Raw genomic sequence first — 23200 nt, forward strand, 5'->3', positions numbered from 1 at the left:
ATGTATGCTCTAAACTTATGTAAACAGACAAATAGGATAAGCGCATTTAAAAAGTCATACCCTTATATGAAATATGAGCAAGTTGTCAAGCTAGTTTGTTGGCTTTCGTGTGTGTGTGTGTGTGTGTGTGTGTGTGTGTGGTGTGTGTTATATAAATGTATTTGTTTTTCCCATTTATCAACATAATACATGATGTTGAATGTAAAAAATATCAATAACACATGAAGGAATAAACAAAAAAGCAAAAATCCCACTACCCAGGTTCAACTATAATTAAACTTTTGGAGAATATTCTTCTAGACTGCTTCTTATATTTATATATGCATATGACATGCTCTGTTTAACAACTGGCTGTTTCATTCATAAAAATATCTTGAAGATCTTACCTATCAATAAATATATGTAATAAGTAAAAATTGACATAAACCACCCCTTTTAAAGATAGCATAATATTGCCACATATATATGTCCTGAAGTATAGTTAAGAAATAAAGTACTGGTAATTTCCAATTTCTTGTTATTATAAAACACAAAGCAACAGATATATTGCTGTCCAGTGATTTCCCTTAAGGTATATTCTCAGGAGTCGTGTTGCTGTGTCAAAGGGTGTATACAGCTGAATGTGGATACAGACTGCCAAACCCTCCAAAGGTGAGTACAAATTAAACTTTCTCCAAAAAGGCTTCAGAGTGTCCCTTCAACTACACCCTCCTTGAGATCTTATTTTTCCCTTTTGCTGCTCTGACGGGCACCATGGGGCTGTTTTATTTGAACTCTTGGGTTTTGGGTGAAGTTGAGATTGGACACCCTTTCATATAACGTTTTGGCTATCTGCATTTTTATCTTGGTGACTGTCCTCTGTATGTCCTTTGTCCATTTCTCTAGTAAGGTGTTTATCTTTCTCTAAATAATTTGAAAGTTTTTTTTATATTAGGAATATTAATGCTTTTCACAGATAGTGTACCTATCTTTGATTTATCCTTTAATCTTGTTTTTGGTGATGATTTAATATACAGAAGTTCACAGTTTTTATATATTCAAAGGTATCCACATTTTCCATTTTCATTTTTATCTTTGCTATTCTGCTTAGAAAGCCCTTCCCCACAACTGAAAAAAATATTTCCCCCTTTTTTTATTCCACTACTTTCATCTTTTTATTTTCTACCTCTAGATTTATCTTGGTATAGGAAATTAGGGAAGGGCGCCTAGGTGGCTCAGTTGGTTAAGCAACTGCCTTCGGCTCAGGTCATGATCCTGAAGTCCAAGGATCGAGTCCCGCATCGGGCTCCCTGCTCATAGGGGAGTCTGCTTCTCCCTCTGACCCTCCCCCCCTCATGTGCTCTCTCTCTCTCTCTCAAATAAATAAATAAAATCTTTTTAAAAAAAAGAAAAGAAAAGAAAAAGAAATTAGGGAAGGGTTCAGCTTTTGATCAGCCATTTGTCTCGACACCCTTTATTAAGTAATCCATGTCATCCCTGTGGTTTCCAAGGCTTCCTTTGTTTTATACCAACTGTCCATATACACTTGGGTCTAATTCTGGACTCTCTGCTCCACTAATTTAGTTGTCTATTCCTGTGCCAGTAACACACTGTTTTAACAGCTATACTTTTATAATTTGTTTTAATAGACTTTGTGAGACTATCCCTTCATTGATTTTCTTTTTTAAGAGTCTTCTCACATGTCTATTCCTCTAGATACTGAAGTTTAGAAGATTTTATGAAGTTTCCGGAACCAAAGTCCTATCCGCCCCCCGCCCCCCCAAATTCAACTGCACTGAATTTATACATAGATTGAGAAGACTCAAAGAAAAATATAGCTCATTTATTCATATTTACATCCTCCCCTCAAATGTAGTATCTAATGTGGAAAAAAAAAAAAAGAGCCATAACCCTTTATCCCAGAGATGGTCACATTCTCAAGCTATTTACAATGTACATCTTTAACTGCAAGATTTTTCTTTGTGCTGTAACAACGTTCAGCAAAGGAATACTAAGCACATTACACTTGGAGTGTTTCCAGAGTTCCAAACAACTATCTCTATTATCTGGCTGGTACAAATCGCATACCCTTGTAAGATATATCATTCACGGAGGATGACTCTTGTACCTCCAAGGCCAGTGCTGGAGAAACGGAGCCTCACGCTGTCGAACGTCCCCTGGAGGATCATCAGGAGTGATGCTAACCAGACCTGCCTTCACACATTTTAAATGGCCGTGAGGCCACATCGCTGCAGCCTGCTCAGTGCCGTCTGGAGTTCATGAATCATTCTCTACAGGACACAGGTCATGGCTTCCAAACCATAGCCCCACATCCCGGGCAGTGGTCCAACAAGGAGCAGGAGATGTGACAGTATTGCCAGGCACGTGCTGAGCGAGAGGCACCTACCCGCAGGACAAAAAGCAACCCTCCTGGAGCTATGAAGGGACCACCAGCCTCCCCGTAGGCCAGTGAGCCAGAAGTACTGTCGACATTTGAAGAACACAGACCACTGCTCTCTCCAGAACACCAGGCCATTGGCTTCACACTTTGGATTTCCAGACACAGGTGGCCAGAGAAACCTTAACTGCGGAATATTTGCTGATCTCATCCACAGTTAGCAAAACGGTGGCCTGCAGGCCAGATTGGGCCCACAGATGGGTTTTCGTTGGCCTCAACAATGTTGGATCACTTTTTAGAACCAATAACAATTTAGAGAGTTCCTGTATTTTCTCTTAAAAATGTAAGAAGTCTGGGCCACACCGAGCCTGCAATCCTGCACAGCAACACTCAGTGAGAGCGGAATGGGTCAGCACGCTTCTGTCACTTGTGGGACAAGGGTTTGCCACTCCAGCCTGCGCTTCCTTGTGCCCAGCAGTTTCTGATTTAGGTCTAACTTAGAAAGTGCCCAGATCTCTAAGCTAACAAAACATCTCAGGTTTTTATCCCTATTATCAATACTTTCTTTCTTTTTTTTTCAAGACACAGAGATACAGAGAGAGAGAGAGACAGAGCACGAGCAGAGGGAGAGGCAGAGGGAGAAGCAGGCTCCCTGCTGAACCAGGAGCCAGAGGTGGGACTTGATCCCAGGACCCTGGGATCATGACCTGAGTGGAAAGCAGACGCTCAACCATCTGAGCCACCCAGGCGCCCCTATCAATACTTTCTGGAAAAAAAAATTTTTTAAAATCAAGTAAGATACATGTAAGTGAGGGAAAACACACAAAAATCTAGAAGCTTAAAAGGCTGTGCTAGGGGCGCTTGGGTGGCTCAGTCAATCAAGCATCTGCCCTCGGTTCAGGTCATGATCTCCAGGTCCTGGGATCGAGTCCTGCATCAGGCTTCCTACTCAGCATGCAGTCAGCTTTTCCCTCTCCCCTGCTCCTCCCCCTGCTCATGCTCTCTCTCTCTTTCAAATAAATAAATTTAAAAAAAAATTTTTTTAATGCTGTGCTATATAGTCTGTATTCTTAATGTCCTAGGGAATTTGACAAGATAGGATCAAGCTGAGAAAAATTTAAAGAAGGTATTAAATTTATCACTCAAGGGTCTTTAGGTAGAGCCATATTGCACCCTCTGCATAGATTCAAAAAATATATTCTATTTTTAAAAGAAATAGTGCAGGGACGCCTGGGTGGCTCAGTCTGTTAAGTATCAGCCTTCGACTCAGGTCATGATCCCAGGGTCCTGGGATGGAGCCCTGAGCCCCGGAGTTCCACTCCCTGCTCAGTGGGAAGTCTGCTTCTCCCTTTGCCCCTCACCCCGCTCGTGTTCTCTCTCTCTTTCAAATAAATACATTTAAAATTTTCCTAAATGCTGTGCTATATAGTCTGTATTCCTAATGTTCTAGGGAATTTGACAAGATAGAAACAAGCTGAGAAAAATTTAAAGAAGGTATTAAATTTATCACTCAAGGGTCTTTAGGTAGAGCCACATTGCACCCATCTGAGTGGATTCAAAAAATATATTCTATTTTTATAAGAAATAGTGCAAACTTCCAGTTATAAAATAAGTAAATCGTGGGGATATAGTGTCTAGCCATCTTTCACGGCTGTTAAAAGACTTTAAACATCACCTAGTCCAGGCATGGGAAGGTTTCTATTTAAAAGCCAACTCAATTTAATAGTGCTGTCCTAAGAAGAAATTTTGGTCTTTAAGACTCAAAGAAAAAAAAAAAAAACTGTCATAAATCATTAGCAATGTTGGGTAAGGGTGCAGGGTAGGAGAGTAGCCCATGTGCTACAATTCGTCTCCTTTAGAACCACCAGTCTAGTGGTCTTCCAGGGAGTTTATTACTTGTCAAGTCAGCTCATTACTTCTTTATACAGCTCTATTAAGCTATTTCTTATATTTTGAGCTGGAAATATTTTCTGTAGCTTACAACCACTGACATAATGGTAAGTCTAGTTCCATTTAACTTGACAACATTTGAACTACTTAAGGTAGTTTTCCTGTCCTTCCCAGGTCGAAAACATAAACTAAAACTAAAACAGTTTCTTCAGCCCCTTCTCACATGGAATGGTTCCCTCCCTGTCTTCACCACTCACCAATGACAGGCACTAATTATCTCTGTCCCCATTCAAGTATGGCGCTGTACAACTGTCTGTTGGTGTCATGTTCCCAAAAATGACTTTATTGAGTTCAAATTTTGGTTTTCAGGATCTGTGCATTCATTTTGAATTCAGATACTCCACCTCGAGCTCAATTTGTTAGTCTGATAAAGCCTTCTAAAATCTTTCTAGTTATCAAACACATGTAGGCCCATTTAAATGGATTTCTCAGAGTGTACATTGTCTTCCCGCATTTCCAGGCCCTGACATGCCACTAGCCAGAGAAACCACAGGAAGACTAAGAGTACCCTTCCTGATTCTTCAGTGGCTCCTCAAATCCACCTATAGATTTTCAATCTTACAAAGAGAACTTTCAGTCTTACAACTGAGACCTGAGGGACACTAACAAAGCCAGACACTACTGGACAATGTGTCCTCGTCGGCAGAAATGAAAAATAGGCCACCACAAATTGGCTCAACATAAGTAATAAAGCAAGGTTTAGTCATTCACTCAACATGTGCTGCAAAGACTAAACGGGGCCACTGAGCAAAACAGAATGAATGACATGGCCACCATGTCATCAAGCACATAGTCTCTCAAAAGTAAATAGCTCAAGCAAAGTAGTCCGTGAAATACAAGGAGCTATGGGAGGTGAGAGCAGATAGAGGTTTCTTTGGCTGGGTAGGGAGGTGGCAGAAGAGGCAGCAGAAAGGAAAGGAGAATTAGGACAACTCAGTGGAGGAAACAATACGTCTAAAAGGGCAGATGGGATGGGAACAGTGGAGAAGTGAGAAAAAAATAAATATCAATGGGTTGAAAAACTTCGCTTGATCCATAGGGTCCATGAATACTGCTGGCGGGAAATAAAGCTTGGAAAAACACCAAGAGGCAAAGCTAAATGAGATCATTTCCCATATCAGGATCACCCAATCAAAGGATATTTATATCAAAGAAAAGAAGCAACCCATCAAAAGACACAGGAAGGTTGGGGCGCCTGGGTGGCTCATTTGTTAAGCGTCTGCCTTTGGCACAGGTCATGGTCTCAGGGTCCTGGGATCAAGCCCCGCATCGGGCTCCCTGCTCCGTGGGAAGCCTGCTTCTCCCTCTCCCACTCTCCCTGCTTGTGTTCCCTCTCTCACTGTGTCTCTCTGTCAAATAAATAAATAAATCTTTAAAAAAAAAAAAAAAAAAGACACAGGAAGGTGGGGAAGAAAAAAGAAAGCAAAAAAAAAAAAAAAATCAGAACCTAGGATAAAAAGGAAAAATAAATATAGGTAAATAAAGAAAAGCAAAGGGTGAGAAGAGAAGAAGACAGATATTGTCCTCCCATTAACAGGAGGCTCCTCCATTATTTATTTCCCTTCCTTGACATTTAAATGTACTGGTTGGTGGCCTCTCTTCCCTCCTGAAGTGAAGCTCCAGACTTAGATTGCTAATCCTTATTTGTCTTCCATCTCCATATGCCCTTAGTTAACCATCACTTTCCCTAAACTGCCTAAGCCACCCCCAGCAAGATAGTCAACACGACTGACCAAAGAAGTACTGACAAAAGAAAAGCATGACATTAAGAGAACAGCTCACTGTCTCCAACATACCTGCTAAGAGAGGAGAAAATCAAATGAGGTTCTTTACACTCACCTGAGGGAAGGAAGAGGGGGATAGGAAGAGGGGGGTCAACAGAGGAGAGAGCGGAGGAAAGCACTGGGACCCCATGGAGCCACACCATCACCAGAAGGAAGTCAGGCATTCCTTCATGTATTGCTTTTCCTCCCTCTATCCCACCCCTCCCTGCTGACGTATCCAAAAGCCCACACATCCAAACTCCACAACAGCACCCCTTAGGTGTCAGTTTGCACATCACTTCATCAGTCCCTCATGATTAACCTGGGCCCCTAATAGTGTCCTGCATTTCCCCTTTCAAAATGGCTGTCAGTATGATTTCTCATTGTTGACTTCTCTGCCAACTCGCAAGCTCCACGAGGGAAAGAGCGATCTTCTCACTGCTGTAGCCCTAGCACCCAACACTGGGTCTGAACTCAGCAAATTACTCTTAAATGAGTAGGACACTACACAGACAAATAAGTGTTAACACTCAAATTCCCGAAAATTCTACAGTACTGGGCGCCTGGGTGGCTCAGTTGGTTGGGCGACTGCCTTCAGCTCAGGTCATGATCCTGGAGTCCCAGGATCGAGTCCCGCGTCGGGCTCCCTGTTCGGCAGGGAGTCTGCTCCTCCCTCTGACCCTCCCCCCTCTCATGTGCTCTCTCTCATTCTCTCTCTCTCAAATAAATAAATAAAATCTTTAAAAAAAAAAAATTCTACAGTACCAAAACTTTGTGTGGCCAAGATTGTTAACTATTCATGTTCTCCAATCCTTAGGGACACAGCTATATGAATTTCACAACCTCCCTTGTAGTTAGGTGTGGTGTGGGACTAAGTTCTGGTCAATGGGTTGTGTGTGCAAATGATTATGCCACTTCCAAGACGATCCATAAAAATCCTCCTAAGCTCTCCTTCCTTGCTCCCTTTCCCCTTCTGGCTGGCTGGACTGAAGATGAAGCCCTTCGGTGGCCTTAGAAGCTACATGTTGATACCTGGGACCCTATGTGGAAATGAGCCACCTCTCTAATCTGTTCACAAGAGAACTAAGCTTCTCCTATGTTTGCGCAATTATCATTTGGGGTCTACGTGTTACTATGGTTAACCTATCGGATTCAATAATACAGTTAGGTTACAACTAAAGTTAAGCTTTCCTAACCTGTACCAGCCAGCAACCATTTGTCACTTTCCTTTTTTTTTTTTTTTTTTATTTATTCATTTGAGACAGAGAGAGAGAGAGTAGGAGCAATGGGGAGAGGCAGAGGGAGAGGGAGACGCAGACTCCCCGCTGAGCAGGGAGCCTGATGCGGGGCTCGATCCCAGGACCCTGAGATCATGACCTGAGCCAAAGGCAGACGCTTAACGACTGAGCCACCCAGGTGCCCCCCGTTTGTCACTTTCCTAAGGAGAAATAAAGGCCATTCAGAGGACAGTGCAATCGTTCTCAGTATGTATGACTGAACAAAAGTTCTGTCTGCTCATAATCAGCAGGAAAAGATAATAACTAACTTTGCCTTGGGCTTGCCTGGGCTTGGGCTACAGCCACAAAATAGGCGAGGCCAATTCCAGTGATGGCAGGTCAGCCGGCTTGCCTCGGCTCCTCTCAGAAGCCCAGCTCAGGCCCCACAGGCTCTGGACAAATGCCCAACTGCCTTTTCGAGGAGTCTGTCCCTGGCCTCATCTGTGCTTACTTTGCAAAAACATCATAAAACACTGCTCCATTGTTTTCAGTGTCAGCTGGGGAGAAGCTGCCAAAAGCTTTTTCAAAAAGCCACACCAACCTGCACTCTGCCACAGAACGAAGGCTGCACGAAAGGACTCTCCTGGATAAAGCATTCAGCCCACCGGAGAGAGATCCCACCTCAGACAGAATTCATTTCCCTGTGGCAAAGCTCTTCTTCTGCTGATGTGTTTGACTCTCTCTGTTGTTTCTACCTGACACTAGAGATTTCAAAGACAACTCCTCTCCCCGAAGGACTAGAGCATTAAGGTAATTGACTTACAGTAAGAGAATTAGTAGCGTGTACTGCATATAATTGCTTGTTCAATCTAGGGCTAGGAAACTATCAAAGGGTAAATTATTGACTAACTCTTTTCACTTTTCTTCATTGCAGGTTTGTTTATTTCAAGAACTTCCTGATCCAGGGGTTCTTAATCTTCTAGGGGCCATACACCCCTTTAAGAATATGATGAAATGCCTTTACTCGTTCACAGAAAATACACATGTCCACAAGCACACACATGTATTACATATGATTCCAGGCTACACACAGGATGCCGAGTTCACCCACTGGTCCCGGGTTCATGGAGACTCTAGGGCCGAGGTCAGAAAACTTTCCCTCCAAAGGGGCCAGAGAGCAAATATCTTTGGCTTTCTGGGCCACATACAGTCTGTCATTAATTACCACTCAACTCGGCTGCTGTAGCAGGAAAGGAGCCATGGCCGAGCTCCAACGGAATTTCATTTATTGACATTGAAATCTGAATGTCATGTAATTGTCATGTGTCACAAAATATCATTCTTCTTTTCATTTTTTCCCCAGCCATTTAAAAAAATGAAAACCATTTCTTAGCTGGTAGCCTGTACAAAAACAGGTGACAGACCACAATTTGTCAACCCCTACTGTAGGGTAGAGGTTCTAGGTGCAAAAATAGTACATCTTAATTTTTACTAACTTCCGATGGGAATTTCACATTTCCTTCCATTGTGAAGGTAGGCAGCCAATCTCAGTAGTGTCTCCGGTAACTGTCACTTGGTCACCTGCGGAAAGCACAGGTTTGCTCCTACCCCACTAGCGTGGTCACAGATAACACAAAATATTGACCATGCTCATCACTATTCTTCAGTTATGCTCATTATTAGATCTTCTGCCGTATCTTGCTATTTAAATGTGCTAATAGAGAAGCACATGTATTATTCTATCACAGATTTGATATTTAATATTTTGATAACTGTATTTATATATGATTGATTTCCATTCTAACCATATATATTTTATTTTGTGGATTTAAAAACAGAATTCTGGGCGCCTGGGTGGCTCAGTTGGTTAAGCGACTGCCTTCGGCTCAGGTCATGATCCTGGAGTCCCTGGATCGAGTCCCGCATCGGGCTCCCTCCTCGGCAGGGAGTCTGCTTCTCCCTCTCCTACTCCCCGTTTGTGTTCCCTCTCTCGCTGTGTCTTTCTCTGTCAAATAAATAAATAAAATCTTTTAAAAAACAAAAAAAACCCAGAATTCTGAGAAGCAGTCTAGAGCTTTCACGAGACACCAGAGAGGACCATGGTACAGAAAGGTTAAGAGGGCCTGAGCAGGCAAAACATAGCATCACCTACCAGAGCATTCACATCTTCTGTTTTGTGGATGAGCATCCGTATCTCCTCTGGATCACCGCTGAAGATTGCTTGGACCAGTGGTGGCTGTAAACACAGGAGAATTTGAATTACAACTATAATTAAATACATTTGATTGTATTCAGATGCAGATGGCTACAAGATTTGTTCCCCAAAAGTTTATTCAACAATTATCAATTGGCAGACAAAGATGAATGTGGCTCAGACACACCCTCACTAGAGGTCTAGTGGGGGAAATATTTGCATAAAGAAATAACTGTAACACAATTTGAAAGCCATAACAGAGAGTCATATCTAGCCTGGGGCTATGAGTATGACATAAAAATCGCCCATAATTGAAGACATCCTTGAAGCACCCTTAAGTTTCCCATCAAAGAAATTACCAAATCTGCAGTTTTAAGCAGACAGTCTTCATTGTTCCCGACCTCTCGTTAGACAATGTATCCTGGTACCCCCAGACAATTCCACTTCTAGAGAATGTTAATGGCCAAGTTTCTGGCCTCCTGAACATTTCTTTGTCAATGTTTGGAAAGCCCTTGAAATCATTCTCAAACGCTTCCCATAGCCAACACTAAAGGCACTGAGTGTTTCCGAAGTGATTACATCCCACTGTCCATACACAGTAAGTGGTATAATGGTGGGGTGGGGATCATGAAGGGGGATACTAGTAGCAATTATTATTGAACTCACCCACATTACCCCAGACCCAAAAGACAGTAAAAGGATTTATAAAGTGTAATGGAAACATAGCCGAAAGAGAAACTAGCTCTGCTTGGAGGGCAGGTAGGGTGAGGAGAAGAGTATATCTAGAAAAGCTTCATGGAAGGCACTTTAATGAATGAGTATGAGTTTGCAAACAGGGAAGGAAAGGCATTCTGGGCACAGGGATCACGGTGTGCAAAGGTGTGGACATGCAAAAAACCTGGTATCTTAGAAATGTTGCCATCAACCTGGTGACCAGAGTGTCGGGTAAAAGAGGAAAAGTGGTAGGCTCTGGGGTTGATGTTGGGCTTGCTGCACATGGTGAAGAACTCTGTTCAAAGCCAGCTCCACCACTTGCCAGCTACATGCTGAGCCCACTTCCCATGTGTAATCTGGGGGTGAACATGATCTTTGCTGCTCAAGCCCTCATAGGATTACTATTAGGAACAAATGAGATAATACATGGAAAAACCCTCTGTAACTGTCCAACCTGACACAAATAACAGATACTTTTATTAAGAAATGCTTAACATTGCTAATGTAGAATTTGACAATTTTTTTTCACTTTAAAAACTTCGGCAATTACACATACAACACACACTCACACCTTCTAGAAATACTTTACAGTAGTTCTTTCTTTCTTTCTTTTTTTTTTTTTTTCGGTAGAGATAAAGTGTGAGGAGCAGGGCGCCTGGGTGGCTCAGTTGGTTAAGCGACTGCCTTCGGCTCAGGTCATGATCCTGGAGTCCCTGGATCGAGTCCCGCATCGGGCTCCCTGCTCGGCGGGGAGTCTGCTTCTCCCTCTCCCACTCCCCCCTGCTTGTGTTCCCTCTCTCGCTGTGTCCTTCTCTGTCAAATAAATAAATAAAATCTTAAAAAAAAAAAAAAAAGTGTGAGGAGCAGAGGGAGAGAATCTTAAGTAGGCTCCACACCTAGCGTGGAGCCCAATGCGGGGCTCAATCTCATGACCCTGAGATCATGACCTGAGACAAAATCAAGAGTAAGACGCTCAACTGACCCAACCACCCAGGCACCCCCTTTACAGTAGTTCTAGTCAGCAATCAGATGACAGCAGTTTCCCAGACGTGTCTGACCATAAGAATCACCTAAGATGCTTGTTAAAACAATGTTCCAACATCCCTTCCCTGGAGATTCTGAGTTAGTCTATCTGGGGTGGGGACTTGTGAATCTATTTTTAATAAATGCTCACTTAACTCTTGGAACACTGGCCTAAGGTAAAACCATCAGTATCACCTGCCTCAGTGTCTCCCAGTGCTATCCACACGAGAATCCCAGTCCTCATTATGCCTGTAAATTTTCTTTTCTCTTTATCCTCCTGTTGCCTTTCTTACAGGTTCTGATGGTGTTTCTTGTTATTTGCGGCTACCCATATAAGTACTGTCAGTAGAATATAATAAGACTCCTTGAGGAAACATTATATTAAAAATTTAAGTTGCAGGGGCACCTGGGTGGCTCAGTCAGTTAAGCATCTGACTCTTAATTTTGGCTCAGGTCACGATCTCAGGGTTGTGAGATCGAGCCCTCCATCAGGCTCCACACTGGGCATCAAACCTGCTTAAGATTCTCTCTCTCCCTCTGCACCCCCAACCCCACTCTCTCTGTCTCTAAAGACAAATAAATGAAATAAAAAATAAAAATGTTAAGTTGCAGATAAGTATTTCAATATGCCAGGAATTTTTCTGCAGTTTTCCCCCTGCCACAAAAGTTTCTAGCAAGTGGACAGATAGATATATCTTTCTTTTGCCCCAAATACTCTCAATTTTACCTTCTTGCCAAGGTGTATGATTCAAAGATATTTTCTCAAATTGCCAACAGTTAAATAGCTGGAAAGAAGTCTTGAAAAGAAAGCAAGTTTTCTACTAGATTGGTGTCAGCTGGTTGATCTGCCTAAAGACGAGAAGATCCTTCCACATGCTTCTGACTACCTGCTAAAACCAAGTCTCTGGGTTATCTGCCCCATGGCAAGGACCATATTTCATAAAAATAAAAAAAAAAACAGAATCAGACACAAAGTCAGGATTTTAACAACAATATGAAAACTTGTTTATCCATTCCATAATCCTCCGTCTGCTTTGCTCATGACCAAATGCTTGTGTGTACTTTTCTGCCTTTTTGAACCTGAAGAGAAAACAACAAACCCAATAGCCATAGGACTTAGATGACAAGCAGGGGCAGGGTCTGACAAGACTTATCATTTGGGGTCTATGTGTTAAATGAACAGCGATCAATTAACAGTTGAGAACTTAACACTGCTAATGTAGAATTTGACAATTTTTTTCAAACTTTAGTTCCCTTTAAGTGACCAATAGTTCATGTGTCACTAGTTGGTCACTTCAAGGAAACACAGCTAGTTAAGCAAAGCCTCTTGTCACTCATGAGCATAAGGAACACATACAGATATTCTGTTGCTTTAGCTCTCAAGGGTTCTAAGCTATGGCTGGAATGTTCTCAAGGAGAGCTGCCCTGACAAGGCTGCCAGACAAGGATGCCAACACAGTCCTTCAGCAGGGAGCTTCCCAAATACCTCCACGCCCAGTCACTGAGACTATTTTGAAGGGTATCATCGACACCCAGAATGGCGTGCACACGTGCCCAACACCTCTGGGCCTAGCTCTGCTAAAAGCTGCTTTACAGACTATTGGCAATGCAGAGAATTTCCAGCATCCATTGGGAAGAAGCCATTCTCCCAATCCTGCAGTCACATCTATACACACATATACCCACCTGTACGTGCATTTTCACCCATACATACATAACTGTATCGACACTCATGCATGTATACACAGAGATACACATTGATTCACACAAAAATCCCTCACACTCCCTGGGGAAGTGAAAAGTGCCTGTTCTCCAAAGCCCAGAGTCTTGCTAGATAGAGACCTCTAGCCCCAGCGGGGCCGGGTCACCACCATGACAACGTCACTGTCTTCACAACTGTGAATCCAAGCATCATGGGATTCTAAATCAGAACTTCACAGATGCATGCTTTGCTAGCAGATGCTGTGTGTTTGCTTAGATGTAATTCTTGAACTAAATTACTATGACTCTTTAGCAAGTAATATTAAAAAAAAAAAAAACCACATTATGGGTGTTTCTTTTTTTTTTCTCCACCCTCCCAAATAAAACATACCTAGAGAGCATTTTGGCATTCCTTTTTGTTGGGATTTTAATCCAATCTTGCTGTTTTATTTTTCCCCAAATACTTACCCTGAGAATATATATTTGGAAAAAAAAAAAAAAAGATACATCTAAATACTGCCTCCATTACATGATTTTAAGAAAGGGGGACTATTCTAATTATGATATTCTTGCTCATAAGTGTCAAGTACTTATACTCCATTGACCATTAATTTGACAACCACTATATCTACCAGAGAGTTTGCCTTGACCTTGATAAGGCTTAGAAGCAAAGTCTCACCTGCAAACGAACAGAGTCCTAAGCCTTGGTATGTACAGGTATTTCTTTATGAAGTTTCACACACTTCAACGCTGGCATATACAAAATGTTAGTGCTCTGTGTGCATTAGGGTACAAAGTTGAATAAATACACACTCATAACAAGGGTCAAAGTTGGGAAAGACAAATACTGGCAGGAAAATAAAGGGGGGGATTACAATACCATGAAACCACTGGTAGGTTATCATAACCTAAAGAAACTGAAATTCTTAAGAGAGGTATGCAATAAGTTCAGCATCAATTATGAAAATTCCCTTAGCATGCTTAGCAAGTATAAACTGGAAATGATTGCCATGTACTGTGGATATTGGCACAGTCCCTCAAATAGATTCAGAGGCAGAACATACTTCCTGGACCTACTCGACCAATGGCACAAGTGGGATTCAATATTCAGATGGGACCTGTCCTTGTCTTCCAACATCACTAACTATTAATACCCCACCGTCTCTTCCAGGAGTGTTGACAGCTGCCTTCTAGAGGTGACCGTCTGCCAGGCTGATGACACTGGATCCCTCTAAGACAGAAGTGCAGAGCAGAAAGGCCCCTGGAATTTAGCAGCCATTATAAATCATGCAGCTAATCTTGCCAACACTAGGAACTGAAAATTCATCACCAAAAGCCACTTTCTCTACCCACATCCCCTACCAGCCCCTCCAATGCAATATTTTTTTTTATTTTATTGTCAGTCTTTGAAGATAAAATGGGAAAATATCTGGTTTCCAAAAATAAGACACTGCATCAAATGTGCATTGATACAGTATTCCCAAACTTTGAAGTAGAGTTACAACTCCACTAGGGGGAGCAAGATGGTTAATTTGTTACCTGGGAGATAAGAGTAACTGTTCAGGTTGTATAATTAAGACAAGGAAGCTGGAAGATCCACTTTGTCAAGACCTAAAAGAACTCAAACTTCTGAGAGAGTTCTTGGTAATAAATATGTATGTACCCCCCGCCAAAAAATAGCTTTTCTATTGATCCCCAAGGGTCCATGTTTTTAGGAAATAAGAATAATGCAATCTAAAACTCAGGTGTTAAAGTATCATTTTCATCACTTACAAAACTGAATTCAATGAATCCTTTAATCCCACTTTTAAAAAGGGCTACTCGTGGCATCAGACAAGCCATTAGTTTAAGAGTAAAGCCCATCATGGGTTTCATGGAGAGAGTGCAGCTAGTTTAGAGTACCTACTCCATCTTGCAATGAGGTTGTGGGTCTCCCCCTCCAAATCCCCTAATGAAACCACCAATTTGATTTTTGCTAAAACCGTGTATAGTGTACTTCACATTCCCTTTCTTGGAGCTGCATGTTCTTTACTAATACACTGGCTTTGGAAGATAAGTGGAGTGACAGAAGCCAACACTTAACATCTGTGTCCTACGGTCAACGGTAAGAAGTCTGAGACGATGACACTCCAGCATTTCGATACAAATTCCTGGCATGCTGCCTGTCCTTTTTTTGGTTAGATTGGGTAATTAAAGACTCCACATCTGAAAGAATATATCTTGCATCCTAATCAGGAGTGGGTGTTGGGAATTAATGAATAGCCAAGAAGAAAAAATAGTATTCTTAAACATCTGCCCATAGTTGAGTATTCTGAGCACAGTATGTCATTAAAGCAAGACAGGAGCATGTTATTAGAAGCTAATAGTTGATGCAGTAATAATCTAGCCATATGAAGCCATCAACTTATATGAACATGCTGAAACACTTCATTAGGGAACAACTGGTTTTTGTATGAGGCAGCGCTTGCATTTTTACAAAAGGATAATAAAAATTTGTTCGAGCCACTAGGTTTAATGGACCAAACTTGTTAGCTCTATTCATGTGGGTCCTGCTGTGTGATCTGCTGAAAGGGTGCCATCAAGTGCTTCCTGATTATAGATCACTCTTTATTTGGGAAGAAGTTCACTCTATCACAGGAAGATGATGATCAGAAAGTCAAAAGCTGTTTCCCTTAAGAACTGTACAAAATATACTGAGTCCCCATAAACACTTTTTTTTTTAATGCAGGACTATATACCTGCTGAGTAAATGTCTGAAACATTTTCAATTATTTGCAATTATTATTAAAAACCAAAGCACAAAATTTCAAGTATTAGTAATAGCTTCTATGTAGCTATCTATTAAGTCTATACTTATACTCTATACTTATGAGAAAAGAACAGCTATTTTTAGTCAGAAAATGAAAAAATTAATTATCTAACCTTTTCCAAAATGAAAATAGGATATGGAAATGAAATGAAATAGCAGGAGGTATGGGGGTGCCTGGGTGGCTCAGTTGTTAAGCCTCTGCCTTCGGCTCAGGTCATGATCCCAGGGTCCTGGGATCGAGCCCCGCATCGAGCCCTGCATCGGGCTCCCTGCTCAGCGGGGAGCCTGCTTCTCCCTCTCCCACTCCCCCTGCTTGTGTTCCCTCTCTTGCTGTGTCTCTGTCAAATAAATAAATGAAATCTAAGAAAAAAAAAAAAAAGAAATAGCAGGAGGTATGGACTATGAGTAGTTATTCAGAGACTAATGATCCAGTCTTTAAAACATCCATCCTTTGGGCACCTGGGTGGCTCAGTCAGTTAAGCATCTGCCTTCGGCTGAAGTCATGATCCCAGGGTCCTGGGATGGAGCCCCACATCAGGCTCCCTGCTCAGCGGGGAGCCTGCTTCTCCCTTTCCCTCTGCAGCTCCCCCTGCTTGAGCTCTCTCTCTCTCTGTCAAATAAATAAAATCTTAAAAAAAAAAACCCATCCTTTGTTGCACCTTCCTTTCCTGATATCCTCTGTGGCTACTTCTCTACTCTTTAATACTGTTGTTTAGCGCCTTCCCCAGAGGATAGCTGGCCCAAGGCAAAAAGAAACCCAGGCATGCCAACTTCACTACTAGTCACCAGACAGTCGCCAAAGATTAAATAAAAGGAAATGATAAACAACAGTACCAGTTAAACTGAAATCTGGAGGCAATGTTGATTTTTACTGACCTGGGATCTCACTCTCTTTTTCTTCCACAGCAGGGAGACTGACATATGACAGCAGACTGACCTGGAATTAAATCCCAGCCATAGTTTCCTCATCTATTAAATGGGGCTATTAGAGCCATTTCACAGGATGTGTTTAAGAAATAGCCTAACATACGCAGGCACCTCGTGTGCACTCAATAAAAACAGTAATTGTGTTGACTTTAAATCAACACGCTCAAAGACTTTCACAGACAAGTATGTTTATGTTCATCCTACAAAAGGAGAAATAAGGGATCTGGAGAGATTTTTCCAAAAAATTACAGAGCAAATAAACTGAGTTAAGGATCATAAGCCATTCAACACCACCTCTAAAGCAGAGAGGCCCATCATCCTGGGAGAGAAGATTTCACAGGCAGGAGAGCAAAAATCAAGCTGAGCCTGACTTGGTCTTCGTTACACTGGGCAACCTCAAAAATGTCATACAACCTCTCTGTACTCAGGGGTCTAATCTATTGTACCAAAATAATAGCAACTCACTTGAAAAATGCACCATCTCCCTTTAACTGATCAAAGGGTGCCAGATACTCATGTCCACTGGATGGGACATGAAATCATAATTTTACTATTTATGGTTACCATAAACACATCCAGTTATACTTTTCCTTTATGACCTCTTGATGCTCAAAAAGGAGATTGATCTCCTGGTTGGAGCTATGAGGAGAGGATAGGATGATTTACCTGCTAGTGGCAAAGCTGAGACTAGAATTTAGTTTTCCTGATTCTCCCGGTTCATCACTTTCTTTCGCGTGTCATCTTCATATAATATAATATGATACAATATAATAGAATTAATAGATAATAAATATATGTAATACAGGATTAGAAATTCAGCCTCAGTTTCAACGTACTTCCTGTGGAGAAATATTGTATACTTTATGACTCACTAAGGAAAGATAATCACCATATAGATATATTCTCTATATATTTGTGTGTATATTTACACCTTATATGTGTGCATACATAGTGATTATATATGGGTATTTCTAGATATAGTTACTCTCAACAAAGTAACTAACAATAAAACAATCTTGCCAAAAGATGCAAAACAAAGAGGTACAAAATATTTTAAAGTAAGGGCTCAGTGCCAGTTGGAGTTAGAAATATGGAAAAGATAGGTGTTAACCTAGATTTTGAAGAGTAGGACTGGAGTAAACCTTTCCATGTTGAGGAACAGCCAAAGAAGAGGTTAGAAAAGTAAATAACTGGGTGGAGGGAGCATCATGCCAGCAGAAGGAGTTTTAACCCAATCTTGTGGGCAAACAGGAACTGGAGTCTTGAGCAAGAGGACGGCACAGAGTTTTTGCAAACACTTAATCCGTCCACGATGTGCGCCAAGCATCGGAGAAGAGAAGGGAGCTAGAGAACCCAGTGAGAAGACAATTGCCACAATCCAAGGCATCACAGGAAAGAAATTTCCAATCTTCCCACATTTCAGGCTCTCTGATTGCTACTTACAGGGCCATGGTGGAAACAACAGTTACTGTTGTCAGCTCTTTGATGCCACTCTATTCCTGGATGCAGGTTTGGCTCAGCATCTTGGCCACTTTCCTTCACTCTTTATATATAGCCCAAATCTCCTGCCCCCGAGACACGAATGTTTCCAGGTGAAATTGAGGTTACTTCCTTTAGTTCCTGGAACGCTTCCATTTTTCCCCCACAGAACCTCTGTTGAAGTCAGTTCTGTTTTGTCAGACTTGTCATTTGATCCCTGAATTTAAATCATAGCATTTCAAAAATAGGCCACATCCATAAAGAGAAAAGCAAAGCAAAACAAGGCAGGCATACTCTGCCAAATGCCATATTTTTATTGGGATCTGCTGCCAACTACCCACATCTTTTTTCACTCTGTCTAGTTTCAAATGACTTGAGATCAAATCAAAACTTTAGCTAAGTTAATTAAACAGTGTTTGGGAGTTAACTTTTAAAGAAAGTTAATTTAAACAAGAGCACAATGGATCCAAGAGGTTAGTTAATAGAGAATATTTAAATCAGTGTAATTTTAGTTACAAAAAAAAAGAACAATACATTTCTACAAGAGTTTCCTGTTTTGAAAAATTGTTAACAGAGGTTTTATTTCCTATCTTAGTTTTGGTTACATTCTTTGTATAACTGTATCTTCTAGCACGTTGAATTCATGCAGTTTCAAATATGAAAGGTGACTTGATAATGTTAATCAATATAAGCCACTTTAGTGATTTCTGTGGGAAAAAATTATACAGCCAGATGATTTTCAGGGTAGTATGTGTATTAAGTGTAATTTCTTTGTTCGGATACAGAAAGTGGTTCTCAGTTTAGAATGCATCATGCAACACAACTTTTTATTAATATCTGGTTTGTATCTCCCTTGCCATAATATAGGCAACAATATAGTATTCCCAAAGAAAAGGATACGATAGAAAATGATTTATTTCTATAGTAATATTTATTATGATCTAGAGTAATTATAATTTTTGAGGAGTATTAGAAATTGGAACCTAAGCAAAGCAATTTAAAAATAACAACAACAAAATCAATGTTTAGAAATAAAAGGCATTCACCAGGAAGGTGGCAACTTGCTATATTTGAGAGGGACAGACTTACCGTATATGAGATATATAGATTAAAACAATCACATTAAGTCGTTCATGATTCAGGCAAACTCCAAGTTGGGTCTGTCTGAAATTTGTTAGATCCTGGATTCTTTCAAAAGCCACTTTTTGCCCAACCAAGTCATTCCAAAGCCCATGAGAACTTCCCCTTAAACTTTCTCCTTCCCCTCTGTAGTGCTTTTTCTTTGAATTCCATATGCATTCCTTAGAAAGGGAGAAAGCAGGGCGCCTGGGTGGCTCAGTTGGTTAAGCGACTGCCTTCGGCTCAGGTCATGATCCTGGAGTCCCAGGATAGAGTCCCGCATCGGGCTCCCTGCTTGGCAGGGAGTCTGCTTCTCCCTCTGACCCTCCTTCCTCTCATGCTCTCTGTCTCTCATTCTCTCTCTCTCTCTCAAATAAATAAATAAAATCTTTTAAAAAAAATTAAATTAATAAAAAAAGAAAGGGAGAAAGCAGTCACACTCTACCACCTCTCCACAGGGAGCCAGGTGGGGGATCAGGGACATGTGTGAAATTGAGTCACCTTCCTGGCCCTAGCTGTTCAAACCACTCTCGAAGGCAGGGCATTGACCAGGACCATTGGTCTCTGCCTGCGATGACTGGAGGGTCCCCTTTTGCCTACAAAACCAGGAAGGTCATAAAGAATGCAAATCCATTAGGAATTCTCTCCATTTCCCCATCCAATGTCCTGGCAAGGGCGTTCAGTAAAAGATGTCAAAGGAAAATGATAAGACAACAGGAAGAGAGGAGTCCAGAAGACTGAAAAACATTAGATAATAGAAAATGGGAAATTTTGCCAAAAAAAAAAAAAGGATGGTCACATATTTCCTTGCAGAAACACCAATACAGTTCATATTTCCTTTACTCTCTACATAGCACCCTGCCAATAAGAGATGAAAGATATGGGTTTTTTTAAATTAATCTGGTGTATCTCAGATAACAGCCATATTCAATTCAACCCAATAAAGACTGATTAAACCTAAAAAATCTACTAAGCTTAAGAAATTCAGACACTGAGATGGTATAGTCAGTCTCTCTGTGGAAGGCATTACCAAGGTGTAGGGAGGAAATATACAAGCATACACAACTTGGATGTAAGGTAAAGAGCACAGAAGTATATGAAGAAGGGAGAGCGATCACATCTGGTCTACTGGAAGATATAGTCTTTGAAATGAATACTGAACACTAGAGAGGATTTAAACAGGTAGAAATGGACAGAATGGGAAGTGGGTGATCCTACCTCAGAAGAATGTGAACAGATGCTGGGAAGACTGAGCATGCACAGGGAACAGTTTCATTCGGCTGGAGCATGAGACGGGTGAGGTAAGCTGAGCAGCAGACATGGGTCATATTACAGAAGGCTTTGAATGCCAGGCTAAGAAATTGGGACCCTCTTCTATAGCACTGGGGAATCATGCATGGTTTTTGAGCAGGAGAGTGACCTATGTGGTGTGCTTTGGAACAATCTCTGGAAATGAATGATGAACTGGAAGAAAAGACTAGAGTGAGACAGTAAGTTAGGTGATTTCAACAACAGTCTAGGCGAGAGGTCTCGGGATGGAGTGCCCCTCCGTGGTGAGAGAAGTGTTCTGCTGGTGGCCAAGATGTGGATCTAAAAGGTAAATGACTATCCCCACCATTAAGTCAGCAAGAGCTAGCCACTCAGGCATGGCTGCCTCCACTCAGAAAGACTCTCACCAGCTTCCTCTGCAGGATGCAGGGCTCTGTGGAGCACAGCCGCCCCAACCATCAGCTGAGGAGCACCGGAAGTTCTGCAGTATTTGCTCTCTTGACTTTTCCACTTACGCAAGCCCCTCCAGCTGCTTACGCGGTTCTGTTCAGCTCTGGGACAGGAAGCTCCTAGGGCTCTGAAGTCAGTTAGCATCTCGCATCTGTACAACCTGCCGCTGCTCTCCCTAGGTTTGGGTAAAAAGAAAACTTATCTTCATGTCATAAGCTGAAGACAAAAATTAACTCAAGTATTGTGCTATCTTTACTTCCTAATTCTAAAGTTTAGGTAAGGGATAAAACTCACTTTTTTTTTTTTTCAATCATACTAAGTTTGAAAAGTAGAAAGAAGTATTCTGGGGCAAGGGACTTTCTAATGCACAAAAACCTCTACCAATTTTCTCTTTCTCTTCTATTTGCTGGGTTTAATCTTAGTAGTTGTCCCATTGCAATAAGGCAAAGACAAGGTAAAGACAAAACTTAATAACCTTTCCTACCACCAATGTTCACAGCCTAATGTGTATCCCTCCACATCTCTCCCCATGTTCCTGCCGATACATAAAAATATAGATTTAGATGGAGGAGGTTACAATGTTATCACAAAAGTGGGATTTACTCTTTCCCTTTCTTGCTATTTGTAAAAACAGTAATATACTGAGGACATCCCCGGGATCAAGAGTTATGGGATTAACACATTTCTTTTAATTGCTATATAATACTCTATAACATGGATATATCACAATATATTTAATTATTCCCCTTTGGATGAACATTCCTGTTGTTTCTAGTTTGTGCTGCAACAAACAAGCCTCTATCAGGATCTACCCTGGCCAGTGCATTTCACAGAAAAGTGCTACCAGAGTTGAAGGCATTTTCTTAATACCTACTATATGCTATTTTTATAAAATATACAAAAGAAATATGTGACATAGTCCCTTTCTCAGAGAGTGCCAAATATAGCTGGGGAAATAAGCCTAACCCACACAAAACAATTAAACTGTGTAACACAGGACTGAACCACATCCCATGCACTTCACGCAAATGGACGCCAAGTTTTCCCTTGGCACAGTGACAGACCGGAGAGATGGCTCGGAGGTCCTGTGAGCCTAGCATTCTAGGGGCCTTCTCTGATTCAGGAAAAGCGGAAACAAGAAGAGCTAAGAAGTCAGTTGAACAAGGACTGAGAATGGTTTAGATCAAGGACAAAAAAAATTGTCTTCTGGAGTGACAAATGAGCCATATATATGACTTTAGACACGTATATGCTCAGGAGAATGACAATAAGCAGCTCCTTCTCTAAGTCACTGCATTTCCAAACAGCTTCTCCCATATTCTTCCCACCCCCTCCCAGCCTCCGCCGAGAAAGACCTAAAAGAATCGCAAGCTTAACTGCCTCCAAGCATTACACTAATACTGATTTAAAATGCGCTACTTCCAGCCAGCACAAACTTCTACATTCTCTCCAAATCTCTTCCCTCCCTGTCCTTCCCATGCCCTACCCTACCCCTGCCAACACACACACACTCACATACACCCTCACACTCACACATACACACACCCCACCTTGTTCTGTGCCCTTTAAACAATAGCAGTCATTTACACTGTTCCTGTCCATCTGGAAAATAACATGAACAACATGGAAGAAAAGTAATAATGAAGTTTAAGTGATTGTAATCCAACCAAAATCTGAGTTCTTTTGAGAATCAAAAACTCTGTTAAAAGCATTGGTATTGATAAACCAGCCACTACAGCGCTGCTCTTCCACTCTGCATTGCAAGGCTATGTTTGCAACTCACCGAGTCCATTTAAATATAAACCATATTTAATAACATGTTTTAAATTTCATCAAACTGGTAAATAAGACTTGAGAGCTCAGTGTTTATGCCAGATAAGTATTATGCCTTGATAGTGTATCTAAGTAGCTCTATGAGAAAGCTCTGAAAATGAATTAGGCATAAGAAAAGGAATGTGTTTTTTATCTCAAAGACTTGAGATTTAAAAGTTGCATGTCATTTTTAACCGAGGCGGCGCCACAGGGAAGTCTATGATTCTTTTTTCACCAGATTTAATCAGGAAAAAACCCACAGATGGGTCCAGGTGATGGTTAAGCTCACTCTGAGAACAGCAGGGCCACCAAGCATGTTTCCAGTCTAAAATTAGCTTTCCATGTATTTTTTAAACTTTAGGAAAACAAGATTTACTCCCAGGACGTTAACTTGAA

The 23200-nt window shown here is 41.3% G+C and overlaps 1 protein-coding gene across 1 annotated transcript in view; it reads right to left on the reverse strand.

Annotated features, from left to right (window-relative positions):
* ANKRD44 (ankyrin repeat domain 44) overlaps positions 1 to 23200 on the reverse strand; it is a 313592-nt gene that overhangs the window by 189346 nt on the left and 101046 nt on the right. Inside the window, exon 2 of the mRNA XM_044913694.1 lies at positions 9460 to 9543. Within this exon, the coding sequence (XP_044769629.1) occupies positions 9460 to 9543 (84 nt within the window). The remainder of the gene's footprint in view (positions 1 to 9459; positions 9544 to 23200) is intronic.

This window comes from Neomonachus schauinslandi, chromosome 3 (assembly GCF_002201575.2).
Source record: "Neomonachus schauinslandi chromosome 3, ASM220157v2, whole genome shotgun sequence".
Classification (NCBI taxonomy): Eukaryota; Metazoa; Chordata; class Mammalia; order Carnivora; family Phocidae; genus Neomonachus; species Neomonachus schauinslandi.